This window comes from Simochromis diagramma, unplaced genomic scaffold, assembly GCF_900408965.1.
Source record: "Simochromis diagramma unplaced genomic scaffold, fSimDia1.1 OVJJ01000293.1, whole genome shotgun sequence".
NCBI lineage: Eukaryota > Metazoa > Chordata > Actinopteri > Cichliformes > Cichlidae > Simochromis > Simochromis diagramma.
The window spans coordinates 22,031,720-22,045,468 of NW_024386801.1; the positions used below are offsets into that span (position 1 = coordinate 22,031,720).

Consider the following 13,749-nt stretch of genomic DNA (forward strand, 5'->3'; position numbering starts at 1 on the left):
TCGAGTGACATCTTTGTCACTTCAAGGAATTCCTCCTCATTGATAATGAAACTGTCCTGTTTTTATATCTAAAACCATGTTCTGCCAGTCAGCTGACAAGTCCTTTTTCTGCAGTGCAACTCTGACTTTGAACACATAGTAAAGTTGATCTATATTATTATCTATGCATATTATATAAATATTTCTTCTTCAAGTGAACTTCAGGAAGCCAGGATCACTGGAGTGTTTACAACATCATTAACAAGATTTATTCAAACAATAAGCAGCAAAATCAAGAGAAATAAAAGTACAATTAGTTGTAGAGACACTTGAGCAATTTCAGAATATTTTATGTAAAACATTTATGTTTGTGTACCCCACTGTAGGAAAGACTCCACTGATTAAAAACTCAGAATCAGTTGGATTATTAGAGTTTCTGAAGACGGAGAGGTGGTGGTTCAGTAATGTGCACAGATCCAGTACTTAAGGAGGATGACGATCAGAAGGACAGGTTGATGAGGGGAGCATTGTTCTCAGTCTTGTCCTCAGGACTCCACTTGATAAGCGGAGAGCTCAAATCAATCAGCTGAAAACAACAAATGCACAGTTACAGAGCTGCTTTGGGTACTGGTTACTGAAATCTGAAGCACCAAACGAACAAACTGCCTCACAGTGAAACAAATCTGTTGAAATACTACATATTCAAAAACTAAAAATCTAGTGGAGTTTGTCTTTCCTCGATATTGGACTGAAGGCATGGCTGCTTTGATCGATAAATAGTCTTAAAAGGCAGCTGTAGCCATTACATTTCTTCACCTTCGCCAGCTGTAGTCACTCAACTGGGCCTCTCTTAATTTATCTTTGTGTTTTGGAGCATTACTGCTGAGACATCCAGTGGTATAGTTAACAGTGGTTAACAGTGTCACTTGACAGGTGAAGTTAAGGGCAGGTGAAAGTAGCCATTACAGGAATTCTCTCAGAAATAATTGAGTCTACTATGTGGTACAGGTCATAAATGTGTTCTTCAGTTAAGGTGAGAAAATTTGGTGACAAACAAATGATTCTGTATTTCAGTTTACAGGTGTGTGGCATATCACTGATCACAGGTTATAAAATTAATAATAGTCGGTGGGAAAAGTGAGCATTCAAACAATAACTGAAAGCACCATTAACTATTGTCTTAAAATTCCAATTAAAATATCCCAATAATTCTTAATGGGTATATGAACAAATTTTAAATAGACTGATAGATTCTAAAAAGGGCTTGGGTGTTATCCCCAGATGAGGTGAAAGTTACCTGAGCTGCACTGCAAGTCTTATTATTGGTCCGGATGAAGTCAGGGGTGTTGGTCAAGTCAATGAGCAGCTTCTCTTGAGGAGGCAGGGTGGGTGGTGGAAGATCCAAAAGGAGAACCTGAGCAAAAAAACTGAGTGTGAGATGATCATCTCTGAAGTTGCTCTGCAGCTCCAGCAGATCAGACTGAACAAGTGAAGATGCAAGAGTTTGACTCTGGACAGCAAATGAACTTTGAGTGTGTGGCAACAATTCATTATAATTTGTGTTGTTTTCTAAACCATTATGAAGCAAGTTATACAGCTACAGAGCATCTGAATCATCTGGTCATCTGTCAGGCTCCAAATCATTTTAACCTCAAAGGAGTCGATAATAGAAGATAACCTGGTATTAAAGCAAAAAAGGAGACTTGTGTAGTTTAACCCTTTGATCTCATATGGTGATATAACCAGAGTACCAGTGCTTGTTCCTGTTATGCACTGGAACCTGAACATGTGGAGGAAACTTTGGCTAAAGAAGAAGCGTGTTAAGGTCTTGGAGTGGCCTAGTCAGTCCCCAGGTCTTACTCCCACAGAAAATCTATGGAGGGAGCTGAAGGTTCCAGTTGCCAAACATCAGCCACGAAACATTAATGACTTTGAGAGGATCTGCAGAGAGGAGTGGGACAAAATCCCCCCTGAGATGTGTGCAAAACTTGTGGCCAACTACAAAACAGGTCTGACCCATGTGATTGACAACAAAGGTTCTGCCATCAAGTACTAAAGTGTGTTTTGCAAAAATCAAATACTTATGTCCTTCATGAAAATGCTAATTAATTTTTTGGAAATGCACTTTTCTGGATTTTTGTTGTTATTGTTCTTTCTCTCACTGTTCAAATAAACCTACCATTGAAATTATAGAAGGATCATTTCTTTGCTAGTGGGGAAAATCACAAAAACAGCTGGGGTTCAAATAATTTTTTTCCCTGACTATAACTGTTGTATTATGATGGTGTATACTGTGTGACCTCTGACCTCCTGTGTCTTGCTGTTGCTGTCCTCTTTAAGCTCCAGTTCAATCAGGTTTTCATTGGGCACTGATTCATCCAGAATCTGTGCTCCAGGATCCATGGGCTCTGATTGGTCAGTCTGTTGGCTGTTTGAGGGTGTGGTGGTAGGGGGATCATCCTCTAGACAGAAGGGCTGAATTTCAGGTGCATCAACAAGCTCCTCCTCCTCCTCTTGTGCATTGGTGAGGGTGGGGCTGCGCACACACAAATATAGACACAAATAAAGAATAACACACTTGCATGTGAAGTCAAAGGAGCAACCAGGTGATCTGCAAAGGACCAGTTAGAAGGCAGCCTCTAGCATCTTACCTACAGCTGTGCTGCTTGGTATATGAGGTGGGGACAGAGTCAGAGAGGGCTGGAGGTTTGGGCGTTGGAGAGGGAATGAGTGAAGCCTTGCGTCTAACTGGAGTGGGGAGGGCAGAGGGGCGTCGTGGCTTCATCTGCAGTGACTTGCATGTGATAGCAGAAGGTGTTAGCGGACCAGCAGATGGCTTTTGAGGAAGACTAAAAGAGAAGGAGTTTACAGTATCACTGATCTGTCAGGTAACATTCAGCTCCAACATCTCGATCAAACACTGAAGGAACATAGAACCCAGCAGAGATTTAACAGTGTCAGGAATTATATGTGTTCTGCCATCTACCTGTCCATGCCGTTAAGTGACATCAGCCTCTTTGGCTTAAACACCTTTGAGACATCTAAAGACAAAACGAAGACAGTGAGACAGACATGTCAGAGTGTGAAAAACTGAAGCTGAAAATCTTGCTTTGAACTCAAATCAAATTAACAGTTTTGTCAATGCATGTTATTACTGCAAGGCAAACACCTGACAAAATTAAAGAGAAAACCCCATCAATCAGTAAATCCCCTACAAGTAGCACTAGGAAAGGAAGAAGCCCTTTCAAAGCCTGGTTTATAGTCACTACACTGGTTGTTGCAAAAAAACTAACATCACCAAAGCCATGCAACTATTTATACTGCCACTGAGAGCACGCTGATCCATCGGTGTCACCAGTGAAGAAAAAAAGCCCACATTAACAATGGTAACTCAGCAAAAGCCGTCAAAAAGGGAAGGAAGGAAAAAAAAACAAAAAAAAACCCTAAACAAAACAAAAACTGGATTTTTTTTTTAACCCTGAGACAGAAGGTCAGTTTCACTCAATTTATGAGTTAGATGTTAGTCCATTATTTGTCATGTCCAAATATCTCAGAGTTAATCATCACTTTCTCACCATTTGCATGGTGAACACCTTTGCCTCCTGTGCTTGGTGTAGGGAGGACCACCGCTTCAGGTTTAGATTTGGCCTTTGGTCCGCTCTGCAGCCGACTTGTGGAGGTGGTGAGGTTGGAGGCAGGTCTTTTGGGGGGCGTGGCTTCAGCGCTCTTGTGAGGAGTGGATTTGGCATCATTGCCACTCTCAGACAGCTTCTTGGCCTGTGTCGATATCGAGCGGCGGCCAGCGGCAGTGGAGGACACAGACTCTGCAGCACTGTAGATGGTGGACCTGCGTGGCCTGCTGAGGCTGTTCACGTTGTGGGGTGCTGGGCCAGTGGAGCTGCTCAGATTCCCGTTAAGAGTAGACTTCACCTTGCCTGAGAGCAGCAACAGATGGTGAAACAGGGTAGATATTTAACCATTTAGCTGTACAGTAAATCTTTAAACGATCATCCAAATAAAACCTTTGCACGTACTCATCCAGGACAGAGATCAAATCATTTTCAGGCTACCAACCAGAACCAATCTAAGCTAGTTGGAGAGAACACCTTATTGTGTTTACATTCCAATTTACTCTGACCTAGAGGAACCTCCCTCCACAAGCCTATTTATAGCACTCAACCTACTTCAAATGCTGCATTCAGATGTACCCACCACATGTAAACTCAGAGTGCAAGTTGTCTGAAATCCAATGTTAACCTTTTGCAGTCTCTCTGTTTTAGTGTTGTTGCACTGTGTTCTAGTGACTACAATATCAATTCAGGGGATTTTAGAGTAATTCATGCTTCCATCTGATAAAAAGCTTTACGGAGATATTCTTTCCAGCAGGACCTACATACAGTGCCAAAACCACCAACAGATGGAGCCTGAACTTCCTTGCGACAATACCTCAGACTGTCTATGAGATATTTAAGAGGATGAGAAACAGTCAGCCCAAAAATTCAGACAAGCTTAAAGCTGCTACAATAAAAAAAAAAACCTGGGCTTCACCAAAGCCTCCACATCACAGACTGATTCAAAATCTTTTTTTTTTCCCCCAATTAAGTTTATTAATAATAATAATAATAATAATAATAATAATCAACATCTAATAATTTTAGAGGATTTCTGATTTTCATGAGCTAATAATAATAATAATAATAATAATAATTAAAACATAAATTTCAAAGCTTAGCCTTTTGAATTAAACTAGAGGGAAAATGAGCTCTCACAGTATTCCATTTTTTTTATTTTTTTTATTTTTTTTCTTCTTAAAACGTACTAGCATGTAGCTCCTGTTACCATTGTGCAGTGAGCATACCTTTAGCCGGGGAAAGAGAGATGCTGGAGTTGAAGCTGGATACAGATGAGGATGATGAGGACGTGTTCTTTCTCCTGGTCTGAAGACGCTGTGCTTTCCCACCTGACAGGTTCCTCACTCCACTCTGCTGGAAGGAAACACAATCATGACCAAAACAAATGAGTGATTTTACATATTTATCTATGTTTATCTTTTATATGTAGTCCATGGGTCAGACGTAACCTTTGTTTACCTTCTACAGACATTGCAGTGGGTTTGTATTTTAAAGGTCTTTCCTTTGAATTGTGAAAAGTGACCTACGATAATTCTCAAACATAAAGTCCTGTTAATAATAGAGATGGCCGATATGTCCGATACCGATATCTTAACTTTGCATATCTGCCGATAACGATATGAAGCAGATATAATGTATTTTTTTTTAATCAATAAAACTGTTTTTTTATAAATATGTTGTTGCATTTTGTACAAGTTCATATTGAAGTTTTAAAAAACAACAACACTAAAGCTATTCTGTTATACTTGTATGCAAAAAATACACTGCACCCAAAATATTTTATAGTTCAGCAAAACTGATCAATCTAATAAACTTAAAGCTGCACCATCCTCCCTATTCTGGTATCTTAAAGAGTACTTAGCAGAAATATTAAACAACCTAATTAATAGGGTTGCCAACTCCCAGCAAAAATATTAGAGAACCACCCCCCCACCTCACAATTCTTAATCAACTTTAATTTAATGCACATGTAAAACAAATGCACAGAAATCAATTATTTTTCTACAATATTTATATAGATTCAACATCTTTCTTCAACAGAAGAAAGATGTACTATAGCTTAGTAGGATGTATATTAGACTTAATAGTTACTATATACAATAATGGATTTCTATACATTTAATCATATGACCACTTTGGTCAGATAATTATTTATTAAAAGTTAGTCATTTTAAATGAAATAACAAAGAAAAGTATTTCTTTGTACCCCCCTTTCCTTGTTAATGCCCCACCTGGCCCCCCTGGCAAAACTTTGCTAGACCCGCCCCTGCAGTTACCAGCTGTCAGCTACGTAAAAAAGGATCCTGGTGTTATTTGTCTCTCAGAAACAGTTCATTACTTCCCTTCAACTCATTCATGTCACCTAAAAGGTAAACCTGTTTCTCCATCACCTGTTCAGCTCTGATGATTCAGTAAGGACATCTCATGGTTTCATCTTCATGTTTCCCTCTCACCACATATACAAACCGATATCATGACCAGCAGCTTTTACAGCTGTGGCTCCAGCAAACATCAGCTGATACTAGAAAGTAATATTAAATCAAGTTTAACAACAGCTGATCAAGCTTAAATGTGCAGCTGTTGTTTATCCACTGGTTTCCTCTTTCTGGTGCAAAGTGGGTGATAAATAAACAAGTAAGACGGGACTTGCGACAGAAAAGCCGATCAGCTGATCATTGATCAGCTTCATGATTGAAGTAGCAACAGGAGAGAGAGGGGAGAGAATGAGAGAAGAAGAGGCAGCTGTGCAGCAAAGACAGAATAACTCCTGCCTTTTTTTGTGCCTTTTTCCCCCCCATTCTAGCTGAAGTACGGGACAAATTGCTTCCTTTTCGCCTCAATATGGAACTCCGATGGCCAGTCCAGCTGTGGCTCCATATATCAGTTGTTAAGCTTAATGTGGAAATACTATGCAAACATTCAGAGATGCACTTACACACTTTACTTCTCTGGGATCGTTTTCTCTGAGATGAAATGCTGCGGTTTGGAAGCACGTAGCGAGGCGCCAAATGCTCCACCAGACCACCGACAGGTCTCGCAGACAACAGCCGCTCTATCACGTGACACATACTGCTCCAATGCGCTGAGCTGGGTTACACCAAGCAGCGCGTTTTGTGAGGTGATTTTGTGATACTTTGGATCGGATTACTTTTTTTTTTTTAATCTCTCTCCGATATCCAATCCAGTAATTTAGGTCAGTATTGGACCGATACGATACGTAATATCGGATCAGTCCATCTCTAGTTAATAATACAGCAATGTTATTTTAATTCATCCATCCATTCGCTTCCGCTTCTCCTTTTCAGGGTCGCGGGGGGCGCTGGAGCCTATCCCAGCTGTCATAGGGCGAGAGGCGGGGTACACCCTGGACAGGTCGCCACTCTGTCGCAGGGCCAACACACAGGGACAGACAACCATTCGCACTCACATTCATTCGCACATTCACACCTAGTGACAATTTGGATTATCCTTTTTTTTTCCCCCCCCTTTTTACGTACATACAACTTGGATTATCCAATTAACTTATCCCCACAAGCTGCATGTCTTTGGACGGTGGGAGGAAGCCGGAGTACCCGGAGGGAACCCACGCAAACACGGGGAGAACATGCAAACTCCACACAGAAAGACCCCGGCCTGATGTTGGAATTGAACTCAGGATCTTCTTGCTGTGCGGCAACAGTGCTAACCACCGTGCCGCCCATTATTTTAATTAAGTTTTCAAAAAATTGATGTGTTCATAGTAAAATGCATTAAAAATATAGAGGAGTGGGCACTGGTTTGTGGAAGCTGCTATGTTGATCATGACTACAGTGGGCGAGGTGGACATCTGTTCCTCCTAATCGTGTTTTATGTATGTGGCTACAGACTGGCCACAACCCTTATAAGTTACTTTTAATTTAAAAATCCTGAATGGCTCTTTCACGATATCTGACAATTTAACATTTGTACATGTGGATAATCACTTTCTCCTCCTCCTCCCCTGCTCTCTTCTCCTCCCTCATCTCCACCTCATCCTCTTTTCCTAAACTGAAGTCAAAGCTTAAAAATATCCTCAAAAACTGACCTCAGTATTGCTGAGGTGTTGCAGTATTGCTATACTATTTACGGCCTCCTCCAGGGTAAACAGACATGGAAACATTGACAGCAGACGTAAGCTGATAGCCTACTCACTACAGCTGAATGGCAATGACAGTTGCTTGTCATACAGAGGCCACCATAGCTAGGATTATGCATTTGAATTGGTAGCGGTAAGAAAACAAAATTCATTTGAATGCAATCTACTGACATCTAGTGATGAGATTTCACACATTATTCTTTTAATGATTCATAGTTAAAAAGGCTATGCTATAAAAAAAATGGGGGAAATATAAAAAGCTTGACTCAGATGCTTCTACATAACTCCTATCAAAGCGCTTCAGCTCCATAATTATTGTTTTTTGTTAACCTCATTTACAAAGTGAGAAATAAAGTCAGCAGGTAAATATCACTCAAAGTAAACGTAAATGTTTTTCCCAATCCGAAAACACTGCACTGAACTATTTGAACATGCAGACAGTTACCTTTACCTTGGTTGGCCGAGGAAGTGCGCGTTTTCCCAAGAGACTGGAGTTGAGGGAGCTATCACTGATGTCAGAGGCCACGCTCGCTGAATCGGAGAGCAAATCCTCAGAGGACTCGGCCCTTTTAGGGGGACAAGAAGACGGGCTTTGCCTCCAACTGCCCACTGCCTGAAACAGGTAATAGGTAACAGATCATCTGTAATCTGTTGATAGGGCGCTTTTAAGCCAACAACTTCTTACTAAACCATCTACACACAAAATAAAAATTTTAATAAAAAGGAGAAAAGCTCATATAAAGTCAGTTCTGGTTGTGTTTCTGTTTTTGTTTATTTTATTACATTTGCTTCCTGGTTAGGAATCTGTTTCATCTATTTATTTTTGCTACTTTAATAAGTCTTAAGAAGATTGTAAGTTTTTCTAGGAAGGATCACGTTATGAATTGGTTTAATACAAATTTATTAATCTGTTATGTAACTGTAACATCACACTTGCATCTGTTGAATAGTTTCTTTAAAACAAAAGGTAATGTATAAATATAGCAACAAGCTTTTTAAAACAGGAACAGGAGTGTTCAGTTCGTATCTTTAAGTATTAAAGATGTCAAGTACTTATTCGAAAATGCACCTTATCCATTTTAATGAAATTCATTGGAAATGTTTACAATCTTTTGTTTTTTTAAATGTTGCTTTTTAAAAGCATGTTCAACAAAGAAATCATAAACATTTTCCATGCAAGGAATAAAGCAGAAAATAAATACTGCTTGTATTCTTCGGGCATTAAAAATACCCCAAATACCCACGATTCTGTCATGGAAACTGCACGGGCTCAGGAACACTTCCAGAAATTATGGAACCATTTGCTGTCCCAAATCCAAAGTTACATTATGTAAGGAGGAATACATATGAAGACATGATCCAGAAACGGCGCTCTCTTCTCAGAGCCAAAGGTATACAGAGAAGCCTTTAATGTGACACGCTTCCACACTGCCATGAAAATGTAGTGGAAGTGTGGGAGGAGAGGCGGGTTCGGAGAAGACTGATTCAGAGAAAGCCTATTAGGTATCTGTCAAAGGCTGCTTCCAGAAAACAGCGCTAAGCCTGTGGCTATTTTTATAGACCGATACTGGGTGAATTAAAAACTCAAATCTTACTCTGTTGGGTGGTTGCAGTTTGGTCTTTTCCACTCTGCTCTTGTTGGTTGAACAGGAAGTCACTGGAATGGTTGGTTTGCTCGGCAGCACAACAGCAACACCTAGTGTAGATTTCCCTCGAAGTGCAGTTCTGGGCTGAGCTTTGGCTTGGATCACAGGGCTGCAGGTGCTGAGTCTGCTTTTTGAAGTAGGGCGGGTAGACGACGCTGGGGTGATAGTGGGGCGGATAGATGAAGTGATGCTGGAGCCGCTGCCTCTCTGCAGTTGGCGCTGGATGACGGGCGGCATCTGCTTCAGTGGACTGTCCTGCACACAGAAGGTCTGTCGTTTGTTTGGGCTGACTCCACTGGTGGTCTGAGCAAGGAGACCAAGTCTGGTCTCAGCATCCTCGACAAACTCCTCTTGCTCAGTCATGGTGTCCATGGTCACACTGGTGGTGTCTCTGTTCTCATCGTGTGACACAGTGCTCTGCAGCTGACTTGCTAGTCTGTGGGCTTCCTGACACACAGCCTCCAGCTGTTCTCCCGTCAGCGGGCTCCAGGTTATGCTATGGTTCTCGTGGGGAGACGCCACATTAACGGAAACACACTTCTCTTTATGACTGACTGGACCAACAAACACCTCATCTTCAGCTTCATCACCCCTAGAGCTGCAGAGCACAAGGACATTAGTGCATAAGTCACAGCAAGAGTAACAAACAGTTCACAGCAATTAAACTTTAAACATCAAGGAGCTGACTACACACAGTTTTAAAAAATAAAGCATTTCTTAAAATAAAGCAAGAGTGATGTGGAGCAATCGTGTCATGCCGACATAACAAAAGAAGAGAAAAAGAGTTCAAGTTATTACTAAAATTAAATTTGGAGCTATAAAGGCAAAACCAAAGTAAGAAAACTTATTTTCCTTCAAATTATTAAGATATATTATTCACTTAAGTAGTTTGAATTAGAAATCACACGCCCAAACAAACTTTAGAGGGTTTTTTTAAACCAATAACTCAAGGTCTAATATGATACATTACAGAGCTTACATCTAAAATGAATGAGGGTATCCTTAGAGAAACTTGCGTGTCCACGTCAACTGCCATCCTGCCCGGCCAGCAGGGTGACGACAATACCCATCCGCATTTTACAGTTGAGGGTTAAAATGCGGAGCTCCTTGATGGCTTTTACTCAGTTAAAACTGACTTTTAAGATACCCCAGGATGTTCAGAGTTTTGCAAAAGTTGTTGACATTCACTTAAACTTATTTACAGTTGAAGACAACAGAACTATTGGGACATGTTGTTTTACTAATTTTATACTGTTCAATAGTTTTAATGGTTTTATATTCTTGTTAATAGTTTATTACTTTGTCAATTTGACTTTTTGTGTGGGTTTGCTCATTTCAGTTTAGTTTTCATTAGCTTACATATTGTCCGTTATTATACTGTGCTGCAGATCAAATCCTGCATGTAAACCTTATTAGTGCAAGATCACATGTCAAACACGTCTTCTGGATGTTGGCAGCCGGACAATCAGAGGATGTTGTGGGAATTTAAATGCGGAAATAAAAGAAAAGTGCGTGACTGAACTCCTGGCAGTACCTCGATAGAAACTCTTTGATTTTTACCTGGCAGGCGACAGAGAAACATCAAAGTCAAACTTCTCATCAGGCAGAAAGAACACATCTACTGAGACACAATCAAAGTGATTAGTGATGAAACGCTTAAAAACACACGGTACGATATCTGACGGTCACTGAATGCTTACTCACCGCTGTTAGCTCGACAGTCCATCCGTAAGCTTGTTCGTCTCTGAAAACAGATCAGACGTGCAGGTTTACTATCACAATAGCCTAAAAACATTCAACTTTACACCAACACTGACAAACAGTGAAACCAGCGAATTTAGAAACGACCATTTTGACTATCATGCTAACTTTAACGTTAGCTCTTTAGCACTCCGCCTATGTCAAACAATAACGGACAAAAGCGTAAAACTCACAATTTAAAGATTCATTTTCGATAATTTTATGGTCCAACAATTTCCATGGAGAAAATGTTTTATTCAAGTTAAAATACAAACCTCTATTTCCTCCGAAACCTCACAAATCTTTTTTGCTTCGCATTCAAACAGCGACGTGGAAGCAGAGGATTTCACAAATAATTCAAATCTGCTGCGCTGCGTGTCACGTGACTCATAGATGCGCCACTATTGGTTTAAAGACTATGACGGAGTCTCCGGTGGCGTCCTGGGGATTGTAGTCAAAAGCTAGCTAAAACTTGTGTCTGAACAATTTCCATTTACCATCTATGATTTTGTTTGATTTAAATTCGATTTTAAAAATTAGTATCCCAACAAAACAGCTCATATGAAAGTAATACAAATGTAATAAAAGTTAAAAAAATGACTCTTAGCAGTTAAATTCGTTCATCTTTGTATATTTTTAAATTAAAGATGTGCATGCATTGAATAAAATGTAGATTAAAAATGCAATTCTTTTACAGTTCTTTCATTACAAGTTCTACGGTATTCATTGGACTGCTACATAACATGTAATGGTACTCTACTGCTTTTTAAATAGAATAATAGACTACAATAATAAAATCTGTGGATGAAGACTCTCTCTTCTAAATTTGGTCTGCCTGCTAGAACCACTCACATATAGACCACAGTGATTCAAATAACCACTGCTTACAACCAAGGTGTCCAAAAGAACATCTCTGAACACAACACACACACAGAAACTTGAAGCAGATGGGCTACAGCACCAAAGCACCATAGGGACCGCTCCTTTCACTTAGAACAGGAAAGTGAGGCTCATACACATGGGCTTGCCAAAAGATAAGATAAGATAAGATAAGATAAGACTTTATTGATCCCACAACGGGGAAATTTTTGCGTCACCTCAGCTCAGGTACAGATATATGAAGGAAATACAAAAATACAATTAAGTACAATCAATGAAAAAAAGTAAGATAATATACTATATACAATGGTAGCATACACAGTATGTGATTATGGATATAGTTGGAAATATGGAAGACATAAACTATATAGCTTGGAAGGTCATGGAAGGTCCATTATGCATGTCTGGTGAGTGTCAATTTCTGTGGTGACAGAAGGTGCTAGTGTAAGAACCACAACATGAAAGCATAAATCCATCCTGGCTTGTATAAATGATTCTTGTTGGTCATGTAATGGTGTGAGGGAAATTTTCCTGGCACACTTTGGGCTCCTTAATGAGCCTCGTTTAAAAACCACAGCCAGCACCCAGCCTCAAGCAGGACTGACAGGATCTGCAAAGAGTGGTGCGCTCAGCCGAACGCATCATTCTATCAGAGCTTCCTGACCTGCTGTCCATCTACACCAAGTGGTGAAAGACTAAAGCCAGGAAGATTATGATGGACCTCTCCCATCCCAACAATGGACTCTTCTCAGTGTTGAGGTCTGGGAAGTGCTTTTGCTCCCTTAAGGCCAAAACAGAGAGAATGAGGAGGAGCTTCTTTCCCCAGGTTATTCGGGTCCTGAACCAGGTGTAGGACTGGACTCTCTCACACACATCACATCATCAAACGCACTGTTTGTTTGTTTTGTTTTTTTGCACACTTCTTAAAATTTATAATTTATTTTTATTCATAATTTCTTTGGTAAACTGTTATTTGCATATTTTTACTGTAAATTACTAAGAATTTACTGTAAGTTAAAATCTGTAAATTTTGTAGTAATCTGTAAATCTTACTGTCAGTTCTTACTGTCATTTACTGGTTGGGCATTGGACAGCAATAAGCATTTCTCCACATGTCATACTGTGTATGGTTGTGTGTGTGACAAATAAAATTTGAATTTGAACAGCCTACCTGAGTTTTGTTGCTGACATACTGAAGCCCACATTTTCCTGACAAATGTAGCACCATGTAAGGGGAAATAAACAGGCTCTCCTGTATAAGAATAACAAGAATAAACAAGAAGCAACAAAGAAATAATTTTACTGTTTGTGGTAAGTTTATATTGAACAGCTGCAATAAGCTGAAGTTCTTAGACGTAAGAGCATATCGGAAAACACATTTCAGTCACTGTTTAAAGAGCAAGAGTTGTGCTGTAGCTAAATGTATTACCATTAGTGTCCACGATGACTTTGAAAACAGAATGCACTGGAAATGTACGTACATGAAAATTATACAGAGTATAAAACCATACAGAACTATTATCTCTGTAAAATTGTTTTATTTTTAGGCCATCTTTTCTTTTACAGTGAAAGTCTAGAGTTATGCATCTGATCAATATACTTTAAAGTTAAATTAAATGAAAAGTGACTAGTATCGGACTATTATGTACACTTGTGGCCTTTTAAAAAAAAAAAAAATCTGTGGTAAGCCAATATATTAGAGCAAAACATTTCTGGCACAACTTCACCTACTTCCAAGGTGGAGGGAGATAAAAGTTGT

At 39.7% G+C, this 13,749-nt stretch overlaps 1 protein-coding gene across 4 annotated transcripts; it reads right to left on the minus strand.

Moving 5' to 3' along the window:
- Positions 1–210: 210 nt before the first annotated feature.
- gtse1 (G-2 and S-phase expressed 1) lies at positions 211–11,511 on the minus strand. Of its 4 annotated transcripts, none has more exons than XM_040026554.1 (12): positions 11,387–11,511; positions 11,076–11,115; positions 10,932–10,989; positions 9,321–9,969; positions 8,171–8,338; positions 4,838–4,961; positions 3,555–3,914; positions 2,966–3,020; positions 2,631–2,828; positions 2,287–2,515; positions 1,277–1,393; positions 211–565 (listed from the first exon to the last, which is right to left on the minus strand). In XM_040026554.1, exons 2-12 carry the CDS (start codon positions 11,095–11,097, stop codon positions 479–481), a joined length of 2,067 nt encoding a protein of 688 aa, XP_039882488.1. In that variant the 5' UTR covers positions 11,098–11,115; positions 11,387–11,511; the 3' UTR covers positions 211–478. The 4 variants fall into 4 exon arrangements, with proteins under 4 accessions (XP_039882488.1, XP_039882487.1, XP_039882490.1 ...); XM_040026553.1 differs by having other exon boundaries at positions 212–565; positions 4,838–4,964; XM_040026556.1 differs by having other exon boundaries at positions 213–565; positions 8,177–8,338.
- Positions 11,512–13,749: the final 2,238 nt, after the last annotated feature.

What these genes read in the sequence shown, in the direction of transcription:
- gtse1 (XM_040026553.1), bottom strand. Translation starts at nt 11,097, where the DNA reads ATGGACTGTCGAGCTAACAGCG. An exon ending in AACTGCAACCACCCAACAGA is followed by an intron (nt 8,339 to 9,320) that starts GTAAGATTTGAG and finishes TACCTGTTTCAG; the next exon opens with GCAGTGGGCAGTTGGAGGCA. An exon ending in AGACTTGCAGTGCAGCTCAG is followed by an intron (nt 566 to 1,276) that starts GTAACTTTCACC and finishes TGTTGTTTTCAG; the next exon opens with CTGATTGATTTGAGCTCTCC.